A 25,807-nucleotide genomic window follows, 5' to 3' on the forward strand; every position below is an offset into this window, starting at 1 on the left:
GGGTAGTTCATTCTCATCAGGGCTGGTTCTAACGGAGGGTGGAGATAGGGTTGCCAGGTATCCGGTTTTGAACTGGACAGTCCAATATTTGAGCTTTCTGTTCAGGAAACAAATTGAGAAAATATAATTGAGGAAATATAAATGTCCAGTATTTTCTAAATGAGATGTGAATTGTGATGTCATGTCAAGTGTGTCCGGTAATTTATTTGAAACCATCTGGCAACCCTAGGTGGAGAAGGGGCCGCTGCCCCAGCGCCTGGTGATTTAAAAGGGTCCAGGGCTCCTGGCAGCAGCAAGAGCACCAGGCTCTTGAAATTGCTGCTGGAGCTCCATGCAGCAAGCTTCAGGCACCCCTGAAAGGCTGGCTGGCAGAAGTTAGCCTTAGCCCCTCCCCTTCCAACTGAGGCCCCACCCCTTTGAGAGGCACCCCACTTTGCTCAGGGGTCCAGCAAGTCTCTCTGCAGCCCTGATTGTCATCGGGAAAAGGAATTAGATATATTACTATTTCCAAAACCCTCTGAATTCCACTGGAAAGATTCCTGCCTTGACTTGAATGGTGTGTAGATCAGACCCCTAATCCACAGCAAGATACAAATATTTTGTGTTGCTTTCAATGGGAACCTACTCCGATGTGTATACATATAACGAAACTCTACTTGTAAGGGCTTTTTCTTGGCATGGTTTTAGAGCTACGTCTGCAAGTTCTGAGCCCACTTGATTGCTCTGTTATTGCTAGGCAAGCAAGAACTGGGCAACTCAAATCTAGGAACAGAAGAGTGTCGGCATTGTGAGCCGGGATCAGGGCTCCAGGTCTCTGAGTATCCTGCCTTTGACAAGGACAGCACCAGCTGCTTTTGAGCAGGGGCCAGATACTCTGAAGTGAAAGGAGAGCCTTCTGTAACAGGGGCATGCCTTCACTGCAATGAAATCTTGAAGCCAGCATCGGCCGTGGGGCTGTTTTGTTGCAGTGTAGATGTTCTGGGTTGTGTTGGAAACTGGACTCTAGCACCCTGCACGGTGGGATGTCCCAGAGCGCTGGCTGTAAGTCTACACCACAGTCCATCAGGGTTCTGTGCATGGTCCGTGAGACATCTACTGTTGTTCGGGTGCAGGGTTGCCAGATTCCACTGGTTTCTGTCCATGGAAGTTTTTTTCCCTACCAGTGTTGAAGTGACACGCATGTAACAGCAAGGACACATGGTGTGAGGTGTGGGCTGATCGCACACAATGCTGACTGTGAGAGCCGTGCAGCCAATCACAGTGCTGCTACTGTTCCATCGGTGTTCTCCCCTCTCCCCCCCGCCATTCTAGGTACACAAGTGCACTTAACAAAACTACCCCATCCCGGGAGACTGCCTTGGTGACGACAATCTTGCAGCCCACTGAGATGGAGAGGGCCACTCATATGGCCCACGCACTAGCTTAGGTTGCCCATTGCTGGTCCAGGCCCTGTGTCAGTGTGGACATACCTAGAGAGGCCTTCCCCTTAAAGGCCAGGAGGCCTCGGGCTAACCAGCCTAGATTAATCAGCCCTGCCTGTGGTATATTTGCTGCCCCATGCCTGGGGGGGTAGAACTAACTGGAGTTAGAAGACAGCCTGTTAAGCCTTTTATGAGGCTTTTATGAGGCCTCATAAAAGGGGCAGAGAAGGCTATTCTGGGGGGAATGGCAGGAATAAATGGGGCTTCTGAGATGGCCCTGAAGTCTGTAGGTCAGAGCACTATCCCAGAGTGGGAAGACAGAAAAGTACCTTGTGGAGCCTCAGACTGTGTAAAATGAATGGGGAGAAAAAGCCTGGGAGAGTCCAGGCTTATTTCAGAGAGACTGGAAGGTGTCTGGGACTTGAGCACAGAGGATACCAAAGTTGGGGGAGGATAAAGGAAGAGGGTACAGAGGAACCTTTTGTTTGTTTGACCTCTCTCTGGAAAACATATTAAACTCTGAGTGACCCACTGAGCAGTGGGAATCCCATGCAGAGACAGAAAACATAAGTAACATGTGGAACTCACTGCTACTGGATATTATCCAGGCTGGCAGTAACCATATGCAAAATAGTATTAGACATTTATAGGGATAATAAGGATGTATGCACTTATATATGATAGGATGAAACATTTATAAGGCATGTAAATACTCAGCCAGCAGGGGGTGCTTTAGGGCAGCAACACCCTATGATTCCTGCCCCATGGAATGCGTTTTCCAAATCCTGATTGGAGGTTGGCATTTGTCTGGAAACAGGAGCAATTCTCTCCCTTCCCAAAAACATCTTGTTTTTTTAAAAAAAAATACTAATGTATTCCTGGCTATTCTTGCTCTTTGCATTGCTGTCCAAGCAAAAAAAGTTTTCCTTTATCAGCTTTAAAAATCATGCTTTCATCCACCATCTCCTGCCACTTGCATTATGGGACAGAGCCCCCGATCTGCCTTCTTCATTCAGCATCTCATCAACTTTATCAGGTTCCTTCTCGTTTATCTCCTCTGTGAGCAGTGCCAGTTCTTTTGGTCTCTCGTCATAGGAGAGATTTAGGTCTCTAAGCACTTTTGTCTCTTGCCTCTGATCCCTTCTTAACCTTTAACTCTGCCTGGATCCCTGTACCTCTGATAGCTAGGCATGCTGTGAAGGGCTCCAGACAGGTTACCTCTCGGCGCAGCTCTGTTGAACAAGCTGCGGTTGGGAAAGCAGGTTTTGGAGGCAGGGGTGGGGAGATGGTCATTTGAATCAGTGACACAGTACACCCAGAAGACAAAACCTCTGTTTTTCATGCTTTGCACTTCTAGAGCTGCCTTGTATCTAGCAGTCTCATTGTGCTTTGCAAACATTCCCTTTTTAAGACTCTCCATCCTCTTACGGAAAAATGCTCTGCGGGTCAGAAATGTGGTGGTAGAACCAAATGTTTTGATTCTCCCTCCCCTTGCTCCAGCTACTAGAATCTCATGTTCTTCTAAAGCTCAGAGTAGAACCGTATCCATAATTACTAGACCATATTCTTTCCCATACCAAGGACTAGAATTCTTGCTTGTGCGCCATCCTCAGCTCTAACCACTAGACCCCATTGCCACACTTTTGAAAAAAACGTTACTTACCTTTGATTGTCTTAAGTTCATGAGACTGTGCTTCTGCTACATGAAGTCATGGTGGCCTTGCCCTCTGCAGCACATGCAAAAGAGGGCAGATTTAACCACCGATACCTGTTGTGACAGGGAAATGCGGGATCTGAAACTACAAGGCTTTCTAAAGACATTGTGGTCAAGATTTTCAAGTGAGCCTACTCATTTTGCCTGCTTCAGTTTTCAGGAACTCAGCTTGAGAGACCTGAAAGGGGCGTGCCTTTCTAAAAAAAGCTCTACTCCCTGAAAATCAACAAGTCGACCTGTAGCACCTTAAAGTATGTCTACACAGCAGCATTATTTTGGAATAACTGACATTATTCTAAAATTACAAAGAGCGTGTCTACACTGCAAGCCATTATTTCAAAATAATGGCGAGCTGGAGAACTTCTTACTCCAACGCCTGTAACCCTCATTTCATGAGGAGTAAAGGAAGACGAAGGAAGAGGTCTCTTTCTTCAATTTCCTGCTGTGTCGACAGCTCCAAAAGCCGAATTAAACTATTTTGACTGAAGCTACGCAATTGACGTAGCTCAAGCTGCGTAGCTTAATTCGATTTTTTCCCCTGCTGTGCAGATGTGCCCTTAGAGACTAACAAAAATAGATAGTATCATGAGCTTTCGTGGGTAAAACCCACTTCATCAAGCTCATGATACTATATATATTTCTGTTAGTCTCTAAGGTACCACAGGACTACTCCTTTATAAAGTTACAGACTAACACAGTGACCTTTCTGAGACTCCTGAAAATCAGGCCCCTTAAAGCATCTTAAATTGGGGACAAGGAAATATCAAATTACTTGGAAAATCATGGCCAGGTTTTCCAGGAATCCTTTAAAAAATGCATTTGGGACTTTGTCTTTTGCTGTTTGAGATATTAAATAGTTTTTTCTTTAAAAAAAATTACAGTTCTGTTACATCAAAATATTTTTAAAACAAGATATGCCAATGTATTAGTAATAGTATTGAGATGATTCAAACTGAACGGATTTTTAAAATCCAGAGTGACTTTTCACACTGTGGATTGTCTGCTTCCTTACATTTGAATGTCCTTGAACAATGAAAAAAGACTGGTCAGTTTCTAGTCAATTTCACTTTGAGCTTTTGATCCCACTGTCCTAGTATGGGGTTCTGATCATCTCTTCTGGTGGAGATGGTTTGCATTAGAGGAGGTTCAGGGACGGGTGACAAGAATGATTAGGAGCATGGAAAAGCTCCCATGCATAAAGGCTGCAAAAGTAGGGATTGTTCCAGTGTTTTCAGCCCTAAACTTTCAAAAAATGGAGTCAGTCCCCTTTCCCATCAACTCATAGGTTTGGAGTAAAAATAATGAGATTCAAAAGATATGTACAATGTAGGATTTTATTTGCCTGTTGGTTTAAAAAGCAAGGAGAAGCTTAACAGAGTCACATGATTCCAGGAGCTGGAACTTTAAGAAAAGCCACAAGCCTGCCAACAAAAATGCAGGTTAATGTAAAATTTCAGTTCATCCTGCATCATCGCATAAAAGCAAGGAGGTTATCAGTGGAATTGAAAGGTGGCAAATTAAAAAATGCCGAAAGATAAAACTCCCCCCCCCCCACATCCACAGCCCAGTTAGCCTGTGGAATTTCATTGCCACAAGATATCAGGGGGACCCAGAGTTTAGCAGGATTCAAAGAGGGGATTAATATGGATAACACAAAGATCCAGTGGTAAGAGATTTGGATGAGATACAAACCCTTTCACTGAATTGCCTAAACCTGGGGGGGATGGGAACAATGGACCCAGATTCCTAACCACCTCTGCTTTTGCAAAAACATTCCCCAGCTGAGATGAATTTTTTCCCCTTTTGCAAATTGCAAACTCTGCTCCCTCGCCCGTCTCTCCAATTTAAAGCAATTTAGCTGGAGTCGGGTATGAATTACTCAGCGCAGAGTTAACCAGCACCTGCTTGTATTTAATTGGCATGTCTGTTAATTGCTGTGATAGTCATACTTGTATAATAGCGAGGAGGTGGAAGGAGACATTCAGGAGTTCGTTGCTGCCTGCATTCCCTAACAGACTCTGTAGCCCAAGCGCTTCGCTGTGTGTCTTGTAGAAGGGACACACTAAAAATCAACCTACTTCCTGGGTTGGTCATTTTCATGTATTGGGGCCTTTTAAAGCAGTGGTTTTCAAACTTTTTTCTCATGACCCAGTTGAAGAAAATCATTGATGCTGCAGCCCAATATAATTTGACTAGAGTGTGGGCTCCGGATGGGAGCTTTGGACTGTGGGAGGAAGCTTTGGCTTTAGGGGGGCAGGGTGCAGGGCTGGGGCAGGAGGGGTTTATCTCGAGTGGCTCTTGGTCAGCGGTGCAGCGGAGGGGCTAAGGCAGCTTCCTGCCTCTCCTGGCACCACAGACCATGCTGCCCACAGAAGCAGCCTGCAGCAGATACCCAGCCAATGGGAGTGCAGAACTAGTGCTCAGGGCAGGGGCAGTGCTCAGAGCCCTGTGTGCTCCCCCCACCACCACCTAGGAGCCAGTCCTGTTGCCGGCTGCTTCTGGGGCACAGCGCAGTCTGCGGTGCCAGGACTGGCAGGAAGCTGCCTTAGTACCCCCACTGGTCACCTGATCTCCCTGCAGCAACAAGATCCAGTGCCTGACATTCCGGGAGCCAGTCCTGGGTTGCGAATGCTTTAAAGGACCCAGGTCCCTCAACCTATATAGGTCTCTTCTGAATTGTGCAATTATTTGTTGTCCAGCAGCACCTAGACATCTTAGCTGGAGTTAGCACCCTTTTGCATAAGGGATCCCACATTGAGAGGTGCCAGAGGAGGTTGTGAAGGCCAAGACTTTAACAGGGTTCAGAAAAGCACTAGATAAACTGATGGAGGCAGTGCTGGATTTATGCACAAGTTAAGTAAAGAGCCTCTAAATGCAATAACATTATTAGTTTTTAGCTCACCTATATACTGGTAAATATGCAAATATGAAACTTTATTATTTCTATTTTCATTGTGCCTTCTGTTAGAATAATACTTTTTTTTTTGGTGTGTGTGGGGGGGTTGTTACTACTATGGGGTTTTTTAAACTTGACATAGGAATTCAGCATTTCTTAATCTGGCCCTGCATATGGGAGATAGGTCCATCAATGGCTATTGGCAGAGGGGAGGCTCCTAGCCTCTGTTTGTCAGAAGCTGGAAATGGGCGATAGGTGATGGATCACTTGATGCTTGCCAATAAAAGAACAGCTGTTCTCACTTAGCATGCAGGCTGGTGAGGTGCCAACAGATTGAATGGTGGAAGAGTAAAAAATTGGCCCCAGATCTCCTGAGTCCCAGCCCGGTGTCTTAACTGCAAGTCCTTTCTGCCTCTCCAGAGGCAAATTTCAAAGGGCAGGCTGGGATGCCAAGGCTTGAACCAAAACCCTGGAGTGGAATCCTGGATGCCTGGATCAGACGTGACTTTAGCCTTATGCTGGCAGATTCCCAGAGGGCCATACCAGTAACACACATCACCTCTGCAGGGTCTAGCATGCTTTACAAAGGGGCCCTTCCACCCATTCACAATCCCAAGTTGCAGGCCATGGTGTTGTCAGATTGCAGTGAAGAGCCAGATGTGCTGTGCGGGCTGTCACTGCCCCACTGTATCTCTCCTACATCTGCACCAACATCCCTATAGCACCTCACGATTGCCCTGTGACAGGGGTGGGGAGCCTTTTTGGGTCGGGGGCCGCTGACCCACAGAAAAATCTACCGGGGGCCGCATTCAAGTGAGAAGCAAAAAAACCCCCAAATTCCTCTCTAGGTGGCCCCCTCTGAAAGGGAGAAAGAGGTGTACCCCACATTCCTCTCGCACACCAGGGCCTTGAGGGGCCCAGGCTAGTAGATTTTGTGTTCCAGACCCCACGGAGGGGGAGGGACCTGGGGCATCACCGCGGGCTCCCCAATGATGGGGCAGAGCCTCAAGCCTTGGGAGCCGAATCCAGAGAAGCCGGGGGGCCACATCAGGCCCCTGGGCCTTAGGTTCCTCACTCCTGCCCTATGAAGTGAGGCAGTCCTGTTTTATAAGTTCGGGATTCACACCATTGAGCATGCCAACCGAACTTGAATAAAAGTCGTTTGGGTCGCCGGGCCTAGCAATCGGTGAGCGGTGGCTCCGTGTAATTGGGGATGGTTTGGAGAAAGCCGTTGAACGGGTCCTGAGCTGCGGGCATCTCTGGCACCAGCGAGCGCACGCCAGTCAGCCTGCAGGGGTAATTCTTAGCGCCTTTTCTTGCCTCTGCTTGCACCAAACGGCATAAAAACTCCAGGAATGGAGGGAGAGCTGAAGAGCTGTTGCAAGGTAATGGTTGCCATGGAGACCACTTCATCCCTAGCCGCGTGTTAAAGAGTGTCTGCCTCACTTTATGCCCTGCTCTCTGAAAGATAAAGGGGACAAAAAAACCATGGTGGCAAAGGGACCTGCGGAAATTCAGGGCCAATTGAAATCACTGGAGTGAAAGCTGGGAAGGATTGGTCCTAGAGTCCCAGGCCAAAAGAGCCCATTGTGGTAATTGAGTCTGACCAACTGGGTTAACACATGTCACGGATCTTCCCCCAGATAATTCCTACTGACTGTGGGTACAGCTACACTGTGGGGGTTTTTTTTCCGAAGAAGGAATGCAAATTGCACTCGCATTTGCATATCTTCCGTTTTTGTTTCTGGAAGAGGATTTTCTGTTATTTGGCCCGTCTACACTGGGCCAAATGTTGGGACAAAACCCCTCTTTTGGAAGCCCCCGCACACATCATTTTACGAGGAATAAGGGGGCTTAAGAAAGGGAGGGGTTTCCGACATTTGGCCTCGTGTAGACGGGCCAAATATCGGAAAATCCTCTTCTGGGGGGGGGGGGAAACGGAAGAAGATATGTAAATGCGAGCACAATTTGCATACCTTCTTCGAAAGCTCCCCACCCCCAAGGTAGCCGTATACTGTATGGGGTAGTGTCGGGGTGAGGGTAGGGAGAGAGAATCTAAAGGCCCGGTCCCAGTTTGCTCCAGCCTTGTGTGACTTAGCTTAGTTACATGATCTACCCTGTACCTTTCTTTCCCCTTCTATAAAATGGAAATAATACTTGTGCTTCACAGAATGCTGGGAAGAGAAGAAACCTGTGCATGATTGTGAGATTTCTGGATACTAGAGGCACGAGGTCTAGATTCTTGTATGCACTGTAGACCCAAACCATCTTTTCGTACAGTGCCTACAACAATAAGTTCTTGGTCTGTGACTGGGTATCATAAGAAGCTAGTATCATATAATTAACAACAATTAACAAGTAACATAGCTTGTGCTTGTGTAGCGTGAAATGGTAATAGTTGTCTATCAGGACAAAGATGATGTCTCACACCTTAATAATGATCAGTGCAATATTATTTGTGTTGGGGTAGCAGTGATCGGTTGCAGTCAAAGGTCAGAGACTCATCGTGTTCCACACTGTATGTCCTCATAGCAGGAGGCAGTGTCTGCCCTGGCGAATTTACAATGGAAGGACAGCACAAATGGAATATTGGATTTGGATGGGACAGTGTAGGCAATAAATCTTCCCATTTCTTATAGCAATTTTTCATTTCCGTCTTACAGAGAAAGGTCAGCATTGTGATCTGTGTTCCCTGTAAGCTGAGCGCTTGGGCGGCCGCCCAGGAGAAATTCAAATGCCGCCCAGCTGATTAGCAGAGCGCCCACAGCCGGCAGCGTGTGTTTTTACTAGTGGTGCACATCCTCACATGTCTTGGTGCACACAACAAAATGTATTCCACACATGGATGGAAAAAATAAAGGGAACGTTGATTGTGATCCCTATTATACAAATGGGTAAACTGAGGCATAGACAGCAGAAGTGACTTCCCCAGTGTCACTCAGCAGGCCAGTGGCCAAGGCAGGAACAGAACCCAGATGTCTTCACTCCCATTCTCATGCTCTGTCCATTAGATCTCCCTGCTCCTTTTTTTTTTCTGTGGCAGTTGCCTATGTTGCCTGGCGTCTTGGGTGGTCACATGCACCCATGCAGAATGCAGCATTTCTATGCCCACTTGACACTGGTGCCAATTATGGCATGGGGTGCAGGATGCCATGGCCTCTAACTAGACTTCCCTTGCATCCAAGCACTGGCTGAAAGAAAGCACCTTTCTGTGGTTGTTCTAAAGCAGTCGTCCAGTCCAGCCACTTGGAAGAACAAGTGGATTGTAAATGTGTAATGTAACCAAGTAGGAGTATCACTGAAAAAATGCAGGTGTGTCCTCTTTCTCCTTACCTGTTGCTGTCTCAATCTCTCACACCCCATGGCAGCCACCCAGCTCACCCTATCCCATAGGTGAGACCCTGAGCTATTTTATTTTCTGTTGTTAAACAATCCCAGCAAGGGCAGGGCAGGTTGTCTCTCCCTCCCTTGAAAGTAGCCAGGCAGGTGAGTGGGTTTTCCAGCCCCTTTAAGAATGTGTCTGTCAAGGGCTGGATGAGTCTTGACTGACACCTTCACCTCTGCTTGGATGCTGAACCCAAAATAAAGCCCACCGCAACTTTGGCAGCTGTTTGCCTGCAAGAGGCTTCCCTTCTTTGCTGTTCACATTTTTCTTACAGCATTAGAAGCCTCGCCCGAGGTCACCTCGCCTAATGTATTCCCTTGGGGCATTTGTCCATTGCGAGGACCATAATGTTAGTGGAACTAAAGTCTTTGGGCTCAAGGTAGGGGAACGTGGGTCAGACTAACCACTGGGCTTTTGGGGGGGGGGGAGAACCTTTGGTTCGGGGCCTGGATTCATCCCCCAGCTTCTCTGGATATGGCTTCTGGGGCTTGGACTCCCCCTCAGCACTGAAAATCCCTATCCCAGAGCCTAGGAAGGACCACAAAATCTAGTAGCCCAGGCCCTCGTAGGCTCCAGTGTGTGAGGGGAATGTGAGGGTGTCTTTCTGCTTCTCGGCTGGGGGCCATGTCAGTGTGGCAGGTTTTGTTTTGTTTTGCTTCTCACTTCACTTCCCCCTATTGATTTTTCTGTGGGTCAGAGGCCCCCGACCCCAAACAAGGTTCCCTACCCCTGCGTGGGTGGGTGCTGAACAGACACCTAGTGAGAGACTGTCCCTGCCTCAAAGGGCTTACAGTCAGTACAGCCAACTGGTAGGTGGGGAAACTGAGGCAGAGAACGGGCCTGTGACTCGGACATGGTTCTAAGGCAGAGCTGGGTGCGGAACTCATCTCTGCTAACTCTTCGGGCAGCCCCTTCTCTACTAAATCCGGCTGCCACTCTGTGCTGCAGTGATATCTGAGTGGCTAGCGCGGGGGTGGGGGAATAATTTTTAACTGGGGGCCACTACAGAAATTTTTGAAGTGGTCCTGGGCTGCCCAGAATGGGTGGAGCCTCAGGCAGAAGGGGTAGGGCCAGGACACTTCCATGTTTCCCCACCCACAGACCCTGATTGGTCTGGGGGTGGGAGAGCACGCAAAGTCTTCCCTCCCCAGACAGAACCTCTAGGTACCTGTGCCCCTGGCAGAGGGAGGAGACTTTGCACCCTCTGCTCCTTTACCTACCCCCCACCCCTGTCAATCAGGGCCAGGGGAAGGGCAGCACATAACGTCTCTTACTTCCTGCCCCCACCCTGCAAAGGAGTGCCACCATGCTTAGAGTCAACCATCAGCTGAGCAGGCCCTGATTGGCCTGGGTGTGGGGAGAGCAGTAGGGCCTCTGCGGGTCGAATCCAGCCCGGGGAGGCCCTTTTGCCCACCCCTGGGCTAGCAGCATGACCCCTGTCTCATGAGGTCCATTCCTCCTTTCCTTGTTTTTCCTTCATGTGGATTGGTCTGTGTCGACCCCGGGGTGATTCGTTCTCTCTGGCGTTTTCTTTGCCTGCCCATTCAGTTCTTGGTTGTACTTTTCTCGGGGGCTGCTGCTCTCGGGTCTGCTTCCCAGGTGAGAAAACCCACTTTGATGCCTCGCTCCCTTCTCCATTTCAGTCATGTAACAAGTGCTAGCTACCAGGAGCTGCCATGCGCTCACATGAGATGGTGGGTGACTCGCACCTGAGATGGTACTCAATCTGGAGCACAATCAGAATGGAGGGGTCCGGATTTCAACTCCATGCTTGCTGTTGGACAGTGCTGCCTTATGAAGGCAGGAATAAAGGCCAGTGTCCATTCTTGAGACCCTGCTGCTGCTCTGACCTGGGAGTAAACCACATTTCAGTTTCCCCCTGTTCTAACCGCTAGGCAGTTCTCCTGTCCAGCATTGGGAATGGAAGCCAGGTGTTCTGGCATGCCTCTTCCAGCTGCTCTAATCTCTCAATTACACTCCCTGCCAGCATTGAGAATAGACCCCAAAGATAGGTCTCTACTGCACTAAAACCCCCATGGCATCAATGTTACCTCTAATCTTTTCCATCCACGTGCAGAATAATTTTTATGTGCACCAAGGTATTTTCAGATGTGCACCACCAGCAGGAAAAAAAAGCCCTAGTGGTGGGTGCTCTGCTAATCAGGTGGGCAGCATTTAAATCTCTCCTGAGCAGCCGCACAAGTGCCTAGCTTATAGGGAACACTGCCTGGCCCCAAGTTTCATAGCATGGGTCAGCTGGCTCAGGCTAAGGGGCTAAAAATAGCAGAGATAGATACTCAGACTGGAGTCCTGGCTCTGAGATTTTCTCAGGTCTCAGCTGCTGGGGTCCAGTCCGATTATGTATCTACTCTGCAATTTTATAGCCCTGCAAGCCCGAATCAGCTGAGTCAGGCCATTCGTCGTTATGCTGCCGGGCTTTTATTTCATTGTAGATATACCCCAAGCACTGATAGCAGCCTGTTTCCCATGCTTCTTTCTTAGACAAAGCTCCAGTTCCAAATACACTGATCTATCCACTAGGCAACACTCCCCTCCCAAAGCTGGGTATGGAACCCAAACATCCTTACTCACTTTGGCTCCAGATACTGTAGCTTCAGGTGTCTCCAATACAAACAATTAGTTTAGAAGAGTCAACTCCAAGTTCCACACCTAGACAGATCTCTGATTCTCTGCCCTGCCTTATGATAAGCATAAGGCCAGATGAAGCTTAGCGTCTGGGGCTATGGGGCCTTGATTGGGCTGTCAGATTTGGGAGCCTTGTTTTCCGGCCTCAGGGGGCCTCCGTGTTGCTCATTATTGAAAAAGGAAAGAAAAGGCAAGGACTGTCAGCAGAGCCTGTCTTGCAATTCATCCCCTTTGTATAAGGATTAACCTAGCTCCATTCGCTGACAGTCAGATCTCAGAGTGGCTCTTAATAGCGCCTTGCTTTTCTGAATCCTCTTCTCCTCTCTTGAAGGTCTGAATTTGTCTTGGGCTGTTTTTGGTTTGTTTTGAGGGGGAGGGGTAATTTTGTGAAATCACACATTATTTTTCTCCCTATCGTGACACACACGAAACAGTGCAAAAAAAAAAAAAAAGTTTGTACAGTGTTGTCTAGTGGTTAGGGTGAGGGACCTGTCAGTGAAGATGTCAGTTTTTTTTCCCTCCAGTTTGGAAAGGTGTGTTGGCTAATGATTAAACGAAGGAACTAATTGCTTGGAGTGCTAGGTTTTATTCCCACTCTGGGAGGTAGTGTTGTCTAATGGTTAGAGCGGGGGCGAGAGTGGGGGGGAGGTGTGTCTTGGAATCCAGGACATCTGGGTTCCATACCCAGCTCTGGGAAGTAATATGGTTTCATGGTTTAAGTAGGTGACTTATATTATGACTCCTACGTTTTCTTTATGTTTCTGAAAGGGGAGTGCTGTTTCACCTTGCCACTGCTTCTTTCTGTGACTTGAGGCACGTCACTTATCACTTGATTTTCAGAAGTGCAAAGCATCCACTATTTGTGCTGCAACTCTGATAACTTCCATATCCAAATCACTGTTTAAAATCCTGCTAAACTCTTGGCCTTAATAATACCTTGTTGCAGAGAATTCCACAAGCTAACTGTGCAATACTGAATGTGTGGAGAACTTCTGTTAACTCTAATGGTGGCCTAAAATGTCAAATGTGGCAATTTTGGGTACCCTTTATGTACTCATCATCAGGTGAGTGGGGCTTGATTTTCAGAGGTGTTGGGGACCCTTAACTTTGGTTGATTTGAGGTGTATGTGCAAGTACTCAGCACATTTGGAAAAAACAGCTTCTGCCTGCACCCAAAATCACTGCCCAGTTTTGAAAAGAAAGGGCTAGTTAAGGTTGCCAACTTGCACATTTTTAATGTAACATATAATTAACCTGTGGAACTCACTGCTACTGGATATTATTTTGGTTGCAATAACCACATGCAAAACAGGATTAGACATTTATATGGATAATAAGGATGTGTGCACTTACATACAATAGGATGAAACATTTATAGGGCATGTAAATACTCATGCTTCAGGGGCAAAATACAAAGCACCTGGATTAGGAAGACATTTCTCTCATGAGCAGGTTATTACGTACTTGTACATTCACAAGTTAGTTGTATTGTCCTCCAAAGCAGCTGGTTCTGGCCATTGTTACAGACAGGATGCTGGGCCACATGGACCAAAGGCCTGATTTTGTACAGCGGAGTATTACGTTATTTCATACTCTTTGAGCAGAACATGAAGCCCTTTCAGCTTGTATGCTTTCTATTTGAGATGAAGGAAACCAGAAAACAAAGGAAGAACCAATTTGAAGCATCCATGAGAGCAGAGCTCTTCCCCTCCCCCCCATGCTCATCAATTATTGGATCAGATTCTGAGCTTTTGTAAGTCAGCTTCATTTCTAGGCTGATATATGCTAGCCGAGATCCACTGTGTATATTTTCAGCAGCGGGCTCCTTCCTGTTGTGTTGTATACACAGCTAGTAATATACCAGCTTATGTGGAATGAAAATTTTCCTTTGAAACCCTCTTTTAAAAATAGCAAATACCCTTTGAGTAGAAATGTTTCAAGTTGTGACTAGGGATGTTAAATATTCGTTAATTGAATAGTCGATTATAGGGATGTTAAATTTAGTTTAATCAACGAATTGACAAGTCTATTTATTTTCTGTTGATTAGTCGATAAGTGGGGGAGCTGCAGTGGGGTTAGCTCCTGCCCAGGAACTAACCCCACTGTGGCTCTGCCTTTTAAAGGTATTCAGAGCCTGCAGGCTAAAGTGCAGCGGGGTGGGGGAGGAACAGCGTGAGCCAGGAATCAGCTGTTCCGGCTTCTGCTGAGTCCCCTCTCTCCTCCTTGCTGCTCTTCTGATTTTTAAATGTATTAAGATCTGGAACTGAGCCTGCCTGCCCGACTGGCTCCTAATACACTTTAAATGTAGAGCCGCAGCAGGGGTAGGTCCCGGATCCAGTGCAAGCTGGGACTAAGCCGGGCTGCTGTCCAGCCTGCTTAAAAAATTTGCTGGTGGGGAGGGGAAGAGAAATGCTTGTAGGATAGCATTAACCTATAAGCTTTTGCTTATTGGTTGATCAGTTAATTGACTACACTACTGGCAGTCCCCGACTTACGAACGGGTTACATTCCGAACACCTGGTCGTAACTCAATTTGGTCATAAGTGGGAAATACCCTTAAACGCGCTGCCCACTTGACGTACATGGTTCTCAACTTGAAAATACTATAATGGGGTTAATGGGAGGTTGGTTGTTAGTCAGTGCATTCGTAAGTCAGGGAATGACTGCATTACATCCCTAGTTGTGATGATGACCAAAAAAATAAAAAAAAGACTTGAATTCTTTGTTTAATCTCAGTGGGGGAAAACTAAACAAATAGCTTTATTTTTTTTAGCTCTCCCCCCCCCTCCCCCCCCGAGAGCTAATTCATGGGACAGACCTCCTAGTAGTCTAGCTGAAAGTTTTATTCTCTTAACCAGTGGTCTCCAACCTTTATTCATTATTTGCAGAACCCTAACTAATTTTGAATGGCGGTACTGAGCCCTTTGGAAATCTCAGACATAGGTCACAGAGCTCCAGATCACCGCTCTACACCAGTGGTTTTCAAACTATGGGTTTGCAACCCAGTACTGAGTCACCTTGCTGGAGGTTGACCTGGTGACTAGTGGGGGCGCTAAGGCAGCTTCCTTCTTGTCCTGGGACTATGGACCATGCTGCATCCCAGAAGCAACCAGCAGCAGGCTGGGTTCCTAGGTGGGGGCAGGGCACGGAGCTCCGTGCACTGCTCCCACTCTGAGCATTGGCTCCCCACTCCCATTTGCCAATTCCTAGCCAATAGGAGCTGCAGAGGGGGTGTGTGCGATTTGTGCAAGAGCAGCGTGCAGAGCTCTTGTGTGCCCCCGCCTAGGAACCAGACCTGCTGCTGGCCACTTCCGGGACACAGCGTGAACCATGGTGCCAGGAGAGGCCGGAAGCTGCCTTAGCACCCATGCTATTCACCGGGCTGTCCTACAGCATGACCCAATGCTTGGACAGTGTGCGACCCAGTCTGGGGTCTCGACCCATAGTTTGCAAACCAGTATTGAGGTCATGTGTGCTGGTTTGGATATGTACCACTGTGGCACCCAATTTTTTAACACATACATATTCCTGGATGCCAGAGCAGAAACTTTGTCCCCTCCTCCCCCGCCATGCAGCATGTCCCATTCCCAGCCTCCAGCGTAGACCCTGTTCCCTCCCTGTCCATGCGGCAGATCCTGTTCCCAGCCCCAGCCACCAGAACAGCCCCCAGCCCCCCCCCATCACATGGCAGCCCCAACCACCGGAGCAGGCCTCCCCCTCCCGTCACCGGAGCAGGCCTCCTCCTGCCACGTAGCTGCAGCAGGTCCTGGCCCTCTGCCTCAGCAGCTCCTCACCACGCCGTCTCAGCCGGCCTCGTCTGCCGCATGGCTGTCCACAGGAGAACTGGAAGGGACCTCGAGGGGTCAAAGTCCAGTCCCCTGCCCTCATGGCAGGACCAAGTACCGTCTAGATCATCCCTGATAGATGTATGTCTAATCTGCTCTTAAATATCTGCAGTGATGGAGATTCCACAACCTCCCTAGGCAATTTATTCCAGTGTTTAATCACCCCGATAGGATGTTTTTCCTAATCTCCCTTGCTGCAATTTAAGTCCATTGCTTCTTGTCCTTTCATCAGAGGTTAAGGAGAACAATTTTTTCCCCTCCTTCTTGTCACACCCTTTGAGGTGCTTGAAAACTGCTGTCATGTCCCCCCTCAGTCTTCTCTTTTCTAAACTAAACAAAGCCAGTTCTTTTAGTCTTCCCTCATAGGTCATGCTTTCTAGACCTTTAATCATTTGTGTTGCTCTTCTCTGGACCTTCTCCAATTTCTCCACATCTTTCTTGAAATGTGGTGCCCAGAACTGGACACAGTACTCCAGCTGAGGGCTAATCAGTGCAGAGCAGAAGAATGACTTTTTGGGTCTTGCTCACAGCACTCCTGTTAATGCACCCCAGAATCATGGGTGTGTGTGTGTGTGTGTGTGTGTGTGAGTGTGAGTGCGTGCGCGCAATACAAAATTTGTATCTGCAGCCACAGACATGAGCTGTGGATATCCGCATTGACATCTGCTGATGCGGGTACCCATGAATGTAAAGTAGATATCCGCGAGGGATGTAAAATCTCCGTTATTCAGTTAAATGTTACGTTTAACTGGTTAACCGCTTCAGCGCCCTCCCCACGGCCACCCACCGTGCAGTGAGCCCGGCTGGACTGGAGCAGATCCCTGCTTGTGTTGGTTAACCAGTAACTGGTAAGCATACTGAGCTGCTGGTCTCATATGGCTTGACCTGGCTTATAAAGCGGGCCCCCATCTCTTATGATCCTAGAGATCCTGCTTCCATTTTGCTGTTGCTTTTCCACCGCCGTACCACTGTTGCAACGCTGCAGCTGCACTGCTGTTTATTAATGGCACAAGGAAAGGTGCACACATTGAAAGAAAAAAAAAAAGGAAACAAGGCTTCAGCTGGTGTCATTTCAATACAATTTGGCCTTGTAAAGTACGCTAGTAATGGGGAAGTAAAAAGAACTTTTTTGTTGCTTGTATGTCCATGGCCTCCTGTGACTAAGTATGTCTTCGGCTTCCAAGTGTCCTTCTTTCATGGGAAATGAATAGTGGGTTTTGGAGAAGAAATCTTTCCACCCGGTATGCTTTGATACTTGAGTCAATAGGACCAACAAAGAAGCCAATGCCTGCTGCTGTGCCATTTATTTATGGCATTATTAGCAAATGTGATTTTATATATATATCCCTTGACATAACCCTTTTACTCAGAATTAAAGTAACTGATACAGAAGAAATAAATTGGACATTGGCAAACCTCCTGGCAAGCTTGTAAGTCAGGGAAGGCTGGGATTGCTTGTTTTTTGGGCATGTAGTCTAGTGGTAAGGCCAGGGGGACTGGGAGTTAGATCTCCTGGGTGTTCTGGATTTGGGAGGGAGTATGGTTTCATGTCAGAGCAGGGACCTAAGAGTCATGATTCCTGTCCTTTCTTTATATTATTGGTACAGTAGAACACTGGGTAAGTTGTTTGGCCTCACTGATACCTTGTGGCACTGAGTTCCACAGGTTAATGGAGCATCATGTGCATAAAACGGTACAAGTTGAACCTCTCTGGTCTGGCAACATCCAGGGTCCAGCATGACTTTAGTTAGCTGGATGTCCACTGATCATGGGTGTGGCCAAGTTTTCTGCAGTCCCATAAAGTTCACAGTGACCAGTCCTGGCTCTCCGTGTTCTGTGCTGTTCTTTAGCTCTAATTTATCCCTAAATGTCTTCTCAGAACCCAGCAAGCAGTGGAAGTCTTGATAAGGCTGCTAGACAATATTGACCTCCTGCGATTTGGCAAATTCTCTGGCTCAACCTGTGCTCCCTTTTGTGTGATAGAGCTGAAATGGGAATGGTGAAGTCCTTGGTGATTTTAGGATGAAGGAGCTGGGGCTGTGTACAGCACCTAGCAAGTGGGCCTTGATGCTCATTCAGGCCCTAAGGATGCCACTGTAATACAATGCAATATTATGATTACTGTTTTTATGGATACTTGTAGAAAGAAGCAGAGGGGAAAGCATATGCATAAATGTCTCTCCCATTTCCCTCACTAAAATGTGAAATGTCAAGGAGAGAGCGTAATCTGAATTTTGATATTGTGAAAAATGTTGCCCTGTTGTTGTCCATGAGCAGGGCTCAAAACCTGACACTTGGGCTGAAAAAGAAGCTGCTAAGAGCTTTTAAGGTGGAGGCAGTAAGCAAGAATGGCTCAGCCTGGTAGAAAAAATGAAGAGCTGCCAACTTTGGAATCCTATTGCATGTGGCTTAGATCTACTCCCTGCTGAGACATGCCATCTCGCTGGGGCAGGCTTGTAATGCTAGGCAGCTTGGTGCTTTGACTTGCTGGGTTACTGCAGCCTCTCTGGAACACCTCTGAAAAGGTTTCTGCCCATCTGATCTCTCTCCCTGGCCAGTTAGCAGGTGACCTTTGCTACTGTGCTGAGGGCTAGCACTTAGCTTGAAGAGGAGAGGCAGGGAGGGCTGTGGTTACCCACAGACCTGGGCTTCATTCTCTGCTTTTTCACAAGCTTCCTGTGTCCCAGAGGTCAAGTCGCTGGGCTGCCTCAGTTTCCCCTCCATCTAGTCTTGTAGCTCTTAGCTCAACTTTCTCCTGTAGTGTAGACCTGCCCTTAAAAAAGGGCAGATTTTCCGAAGAGCTCCACACCTGCTATTCACTTCTGAAATCTCATTGCTGCCTTTGGTGCCTTGTGGACATCTGAGGTCTTTTGGAAATTTGGCCATGAATCGCTCTGTGCCTCTGTAAAATGGGGATGTGCCGTGATATCAGTGAAATTTCCATATGCTTTAAGACTCCTTTGTGCTGCTCATCAGTGCATGTACTGTGTACCCGGCCCCACCTACAGCCCTGCCCCCTCTGCTGAGGCCCCGCCCCTGGGGAGGGGAGGAGGCAGGGCAGCATGCTAAGCACTCCCCGGCTTCCCTGGAGAAGCGGGGAATTGCACCGAGTGCTTCCCAGCTTCCCTGGAGCACTGGGGAGGGGAAGAGAGGGAAGGGGAGCATGCGTGCAGCACGACTCCCGGAGCACTAGGGGAGAGGAGGAGATGGTTCCAGCTTCCCCCGCCAGGAGCACCAAGAGAGTGGGCGCTGGGGGCAGCAACACTCTGCCCCCAGAACACTTATAGTAAGGGCTCTGAGGGCGGAGTTTGGGCGTGGCCGGGCTGGCAGTTTGGGAAGGCAAAGCCTTCCCTTGCCTAAGCCGCCCATGTTCTCAGCCACTTAACAGTGTCATTGTCAGCCAGGTGGAGGGCCTATTTGAAAGCATGGGAAGGTGCGCCCGCCCACATTCTAAAAGCCCCTCCCCAACCTTATGGGAGGGGACACTGAACCCATGTTCAACTGAATCCGGGGGACAAAAAATGACAACAGGGTCAAGGAGTGCGGGTCACAGGTTTAAAATAAGGGAGCCGGATGGGGACACCGAGCAGAGAACCCCGGACAGCGCCCACTGCTCCTCAAAGCTGTCGATGGAGCCAGTGGACGCCACCCAGAGGAACTCTGCCCGGATTCGTGCCATGAGGGAAGAACGGAAATAGGCCCCACAGTCGCAGAGAACCCCCTCGTCTAACAGGGCCGGTAGCCAGCCACTGAAATAAATCACACAACAGTGACACAGTCTGGAATGAGCAATATCCAGGTTGCTAGAAAGTCCACATTTCAGAAGATTGGCTGCATGGTTGACCAGTCCTGTGGCTGCTGGCGGGGTGGGTGGGGGGATATAAAGGAGTCTTTGGGTTACTAAGAATCAGCCCCCGGAGTTCTCCCTCTCTTGTACCATTGTCTATCTTGTCTCATTAGACCAGCAATAGGCAATTTAGGCTAGTGAGTGAGCCACAGGAATGGCCCTCCTTCATCTCAAAGGGTTGCCAGATTGTCCTAAGCAAGATGGTCTCCCAGGCTAGGGTAGTTTTGCTGAGATGGCATGCCTAGAATTTCTGGCATGGGGGGAGGGATAGCTCAGTGGTTTGAGCATTGGCTTGCTAAACCCAGGGTTGTGAGTTCCATCTTTGAGGGGGCCAATTAAGGATTTGGGGCAAATCTGTCAGGGATGGTACTTGGTCCTGCTGTGAAGGCAGGGGACTGGACTCAATGACCTTTCAAGGTCCCTTCCAAGTCCTATGAGATAGGATAGGTAAACCATAGCAGCGCTGTGATTGGATGCAAAGGGAGCACATGGCACTAGGCATATGAAATGTAGATGAACGGGCTAATCGAATAGTCGATGCAGGCGCCTTCACCTTTGAAGTGTAGCAACAACCCGACTACACTTCAAAGGCGAAAGCGCTGTGGGAGCATGGGGCCAGCAGGGAACTCAAGCAGTCCCCTGCTGGCCTCGTGCTCCCTGCGGCGTTTCAAAACAGCAGTGCTGCATGGAGCCCAGGGTCAGTGGAAGAGGCTCCACACAGCACTGCTGCTTTGAAACACCCCTATTCTTCTGATAGAGGCAGCAAGGGTTGGGGGGAGAGAAGCAATGTGTCAACTGTCCGATAAGCTCGCAGTCAGTGCTGTGTGCAATCGGTGCGCACCTCACTTCACGTGCCTTGGCTTTACGTGTGTGTCGCTGTGGTAACACTGGTAAGGAAAAAAAAAACGACATGGATGGAAACCAGCCAAATCTGGAAGCCCTGTGTATGAGCAATGGTCAACAGAACATCTTGTGGGCCAAACACAGAACTCTGATATTTCAAAACTCTGATATTTCAAATTAAATATTTCGAATTAACGGGTGGCTTGTGAAGACGTGGGGTAGCTATTTCAGGTTACCTCTGGTACCCCGAAATAACTTTGATGTGTAGACATACCCTCGGTACTACAGTCATCATAATAATTAGGAAGATGTGTGAAAAATATTTTCAATCCTTTTTTCCTCTCTTCCCTAGGTTTCCAAGCAGCCACTGCAGGCACAAAGCGCCTGGAATTAACCAGACGGCAGCATAACATGAACTGAGAAAGAAGCAACCCGGATTTTTGTTTGGTTTTGGTTTTAAAAAACCGTTTACATCAAAGAAAACATTCTTTCATGAAAACGTTTTAAAGCAGGGTTATTTTCCCCTCCCCCAAACAAGAAAGCCATCCCCGTACGGTGAGGATTTCCGGAGAAGATGGGGAGGAAAAAGATTCAGATCCAGCGTATCACGGATGAGCGAAATCGACAGGTTGGTAATTCCTGATTTGATACTTTTGCTAGGGCTGGTCCTGCCCTTTCCCCGCCCCTACAGATGTGCAAGACCAAACGTCCATGTGTTTGTGCCTCAATTTCTCCATCTGTATGTGAATAATGGCCTACATTTCCCAGAGTAATGAGCAATTTTGGCTGCCCAAACTGAGGCAGAGGCTGATTTTTCAGATGGTGCAGAGCATCTGCTCGCTGAAAATCTGCTTTTACAGCATCTTAAGTCGGAGCAGCCGCAATCACTAGCCGCTTTGGCAGATGTGGGCCAGGGACACAATTCCGCCTCTATACAGCACAGTGAGATCAGCAGATGAAAAGAGCTCCAAGGAGTAAAAGTAAGGCAACCAGGTTTGCACCAGAGGAGTTGTCGAGGTGCCATCGCCAGCTGGTTGCAAGGCAGTGGTGTGACTGTCGAATGGTGCCCTCCTGCAAAATTGGGGCTGGAGTTCTCCTCTTAAAGCTCAGCAAAGCTTTTCTATCATAACTTTTTATTCCGGATGGAAAATGCCCCTTTCTTCTCCCCCATTCCCTTGGGGGCTGTGACCTGGCCTGCTTGGATTTAGCTTGAAGACTCCTCCATCACAATGGAGGGGCTTCTGGGTTAAATTGTAGTGAGTGGCGTTGTGACCCAGCATGTGGGGTTGCGACCCCATACATCTTAGGGGGCAGATCGTTGAAGGGGTGGCAGGGCCAAACCTGACCCTGCCCGCCAGGTCGCAATGGCACTCGGTTTTACTGCGGGGGCCATGGTCTGCATATGGCGTATTGGTCTGTCCTCTCACAGCTGCAAGATGTTGGGCATGAGTGTTGTCTTTTGGCTCTGCTGGGCCCCCTGGCAAACCTGGATTACCATGTGCAACTGTGACAGCTGACATCTCGGCCAACACATGGGAGATTGGGCGGGGGAGCTCTCTGCCTAAAAGCATCAGCTGCTTGCCAGATCTGAAGAGAAAAGGGTCTGTAATTTGGGGCTGTAACCCTGTATATTCACCATACATCGGGCACAGATTGGGCTCTGCAATGATCTGCCCATAATCCATCAATGTCACTGCTCTGTCTCCACTGAAGCCGATTGGGTTACGTGAGGGAAGTGAAATAATCTCAGGGGTTAAGTCTGCACTAGCAGAAGGGGGATCAGATAATGGGGATCAGATAATCAGCCTGGGCTTTCTCTCTCTCTCTTAGATCAGAGCAGCAGCTCTTATTTATAATGTGCAAAGCTCAACCCGTCTGCAGCACCCCATGTGGATTGCTGGACTTGCCACCGAGCCCTGCAGTTCTGTGGCTAGCAGTGGGGTCTCTTTGAAGGGGCTGATATTGGGAAGTTGTGGGTTGTCGCTGCAGCAGGATCGTTCTTACCTTAAGGATTCCATGTCCCCAGTGGGGCTGTTATTTTAATAGCAATCCACAGGGCGCAATGTTTTGTTTGAAAGAAAGGCCTCTGACATGCCTTGCAACCCCCTATCCCTTCTCACAGCCCTGGTGTGCTTATTGTGTAATAAAACTCCATGTGGGAAGATCGGCAGGTGCTGGGGGTAGGAGGTCAGGACTCCTGGGTTACATTTTCAAGTTTTGGAGAAAGTGAGAGTTAGTGGTCAGTGCTGTGAGGTGCAAAGCAGGATTCCTGGGTTCTATTTGGGTCCAAGGGGGCGTGCTGTCTAGTGGTCAGTGCAGGGGAAGGAGCATTAGGAGTGCCTCGTTCTGTTCCCACGTTGCCCAGTGGTTAGAGCTGGGGAAGGGGCAGTCAGGATTTTGGGGGTCTAGTTCTAGTTCTGGGAGGAAGTTTAATAGAGTGGCTAGAACAGGGCAGGGTTGAGAACAAGACTGGGGTGGGGAGGCAGATTTTCCAAAGATCCCAACTCCTGACATGCAACAAGAGCTACTGAGCACTCTTGAAAACCTGGCTCTATTTGCATTGCCTGAACGGCAGCTGTTAGTCACGTCATGACCGGAAGGTGCATGCGGGGTCACCCAACACGAGCAAGGTGATGGATAGACATGGCACCCTTGGGACATAAGATGAGTAAGGGGGGCCCAGAAGGTAGGAAGGTTGGGGGGCTCCTCCAGTGGCTTGGTGGATAAGGTGAGGTGCGCAGTGAGGAATTAGAACAGAGGGAGGCTCTTCGGAAAACAGGACCTCGGCAGTTCTGTGAATTTGAAGAAGTGTAGCTTCAGGTGACTTCCTCAGGTTTCACAGGAAGCAGGAATTGAACCCCTGCCATTAAGTGTAAAGTGCTCCATCAAAGGCTGCTTTGTCTGTCTGTACGCCCCTTTATTTTTGATCCCCTTGTTAATTTCAATCCAGGCTCTTCCCCGTTCTCCCTTCTTGGGGATTCTGCATCACAAGCGTGGAAGTTTTTATGGTGCGCGTGCAACTGAGATGATGTGGACACATGGCTTGTCTGTCTGGCGGTAGAATGCCAAAGGCTGGGGCTGCAGATTGAAACTTGTTTTAGGGGCAGAACAAGAAAACTCGAAAAAGACCCTCCAGTCTTGCAATGTTGACCTCAACACATGGGGGCTCTTAGCCAGAGCCAAGCTCTGATAGGGTATGTCTGGACTGCCTTCTTCTGCCGTCAGAGGGATGCAGATTAGGCTGGTCAACAGTGCAAATGAAGTGGGATTGAAATATCCCATGCTTCATTTGCATAAAAATGGCTGCCGCTTTTGGCCGATGCGGTACGTTGTCGGCAAAAAGCGGCAGTCTAGAGGGGGATCTGTGGAGACAGAAAGCCTTTTTCGACAGATCCTGTAAACCTCCTTGCCGACAAAGTGGCGGCAAAAAGCGGCGGCCATTTTTATGCAAATGAAGCACAGGATATTTAAATCCCCACTTCATTTGCAATGTCGACCTGCCTAATCTGCATCCCTCTGCCGACAGAGAGATGCAGTGTAGACACACCCATAGTGACAGTGTTGCCGCCTTGGATTGAAAGATTTCGAGAGCGCCCTGATCGCTGCATCCAAAAGAGAAATGTGGGAGGCCTCAAGGTGAAAGCGGAATGCCGCACACGTTCACCTTCCACTGCCTTCACCTGCAGCCCGTGGGGATGGGTCTACAGCCCAAAATCAGTGACTATAGCTTCTCTGTTGAAATTGACCGGAGATTCTTCATCATTCCTAACTCAGCACCGGGCTTTTGCTGCTGAACGAAAAACTATTAGTGGCAAGTTCCATCCAGGAGCTTTATTGTTCCATGCTGAAACAATAGAAAATTGCAGGTTTTCTTCATTAAAATTGCACTTGGGCGGGCGAAGGGGTAGGGTGGGGGGGATATTTTTGAAAGCATCCCGCTTGCTCAGGGCAGTGTTTATTTCCATAACGAGCAGGAAATGGTGCATTAGTGATTATTAAAAGAGCTGGAGCTTTTTTATTGGGGCAGCCCGGCTATCTGGCATTGCTGGATGCCATGCCTGGGTGGGAGGTTATAACATATATAAAGCCGGTTATTGGAGCCCTGTTCGAAGTTAAAATGAATGGAAAATATGTAGTAATCCTGGAGTTGGAAGGCTGGCTCTAGCCCTGTTTTATATCCCTCTTGGAAAGAAAAGAGTGAAGTCACTGCCAAAGCCTGGGGTTCAAGTGAGTTGTAGGTTATGGGGAATTGGGGGTAGGGGGTGATGACTAGTGGAGGAGGGGGTTGAACTGCTATATGGTGTATGAGTTTCCCTAGCCAGACTCTGGTGAGAAGAAGGTTGGGAGGAAGGTCTTGAGATTAAAGCGCTGGAGCGAGATGGGAAGATTTGGGTTCGGTTCCCAGCTTTGTGCACGGACTCACCATGGGCAAGTCAGTCAATCTCTGTGCCTCAGATTCCTAGTCAGTAAAGTTACTGTCCTCGACTGTCACAGCCAGTTGCCCCACCTCATTTACGAGCAAAGGAGCAGTAGGTGAGATGGACGAGTGCACAGCACCCAGGCTTGGGAAGCTGGGAATGAGTAAAAGGGACTGGATCACTTACTTAGTTTGTTCATTACCTCTGGAACACCTGGCATTGGCCACTGTGGGAAGACAGGATGCTGGTTTAGATGGACGTTTGGCCTGACCTAGTCTGGCTGTTCTTATGAGATCTGGGGTCTATTCCCAGCTCTCCTGCTGGGTGATCTTGGGCAAGTCATTGCCCCTTTCCATGCCTCAGTTTCCCCAAGTTGTAAAATGGGGATAAGTCATCCCTTGCTTGTTATCTTATACATACAGGCTGTGTCTAGACTGGCAAGTTTTTCCACAAAAGCAGCTGCTTTTGCGGAAAAACTTGCCAGCTGTCTACACTGGCCGCTTGAATTTCCTCAAGAACACTGACTTCCTACTGTCTGAAATCAGTGCTTCTTGCGTAAATACTATGCTGCTCCCGTCCGGGCGAAAATGGCAATCGGGGCTTTTTTGCGGAAAAGCGCGTCTAGATTGGCCACGGACGCTTTTCCGCAAAAAGTGCCAATCTAGACGCTCTTTTTCGCAAATGCTTTTAACGGAAAAGTTTTCCGTTAAAAGCACTTGCGGAAAATCATGCCGGTCTAGATGTAGCCACATTGTAGGCTCAGCTTGTTTAGCACCTACCACCATAGAACCT

The 25,807-nt window shown here is 48.4% G+C and overlaps 1 protein-coding gene across 13 annotated transcripts in view; it reads left to right on the top strand.

Moving 5' to 3' along the window:
* The window catches only part of MEF2D (myocyte enhancer factor 2D), a 223,051-nt gene that overhangs the window by 104,859 nt on the left and 92,385 nt on the right, over positions 1 to 25,807 (top strand). For all 13 annotated transcript variants that reach the window (XM_075907987.1, XM_075907988.1, XM_075907989.1 and 10 more), the window contains one exon: positions 20,950 to 21,225. In XM_075907987.1, the coding sequence (XP_075764102.1) occupies positions 21,172 to 21,225 (54 nt within the window). In that variant the 5' untranslated portion in view covers positions 20,950 to 21,171. The remainder of the gene's footprint in view (positions 1 to 20,949; positions 21,226 to 25,807) is intronic.

The sequence above is a fragment of the Pelodiscus sinensis genome, chromosome 24 (genome assembly GCF_049634645.1).
Source record: "Pelodiscus sinensis isolate JC-2024 chromosome 24, ASM4963464v1, whole genome shotgun sequence".
Taxonomy (NCBI): Eukaryota; Metazoa; Chordata; order Testudines; family Trionychidae; genus Pelodiscus; species Pelodiscus sinensis.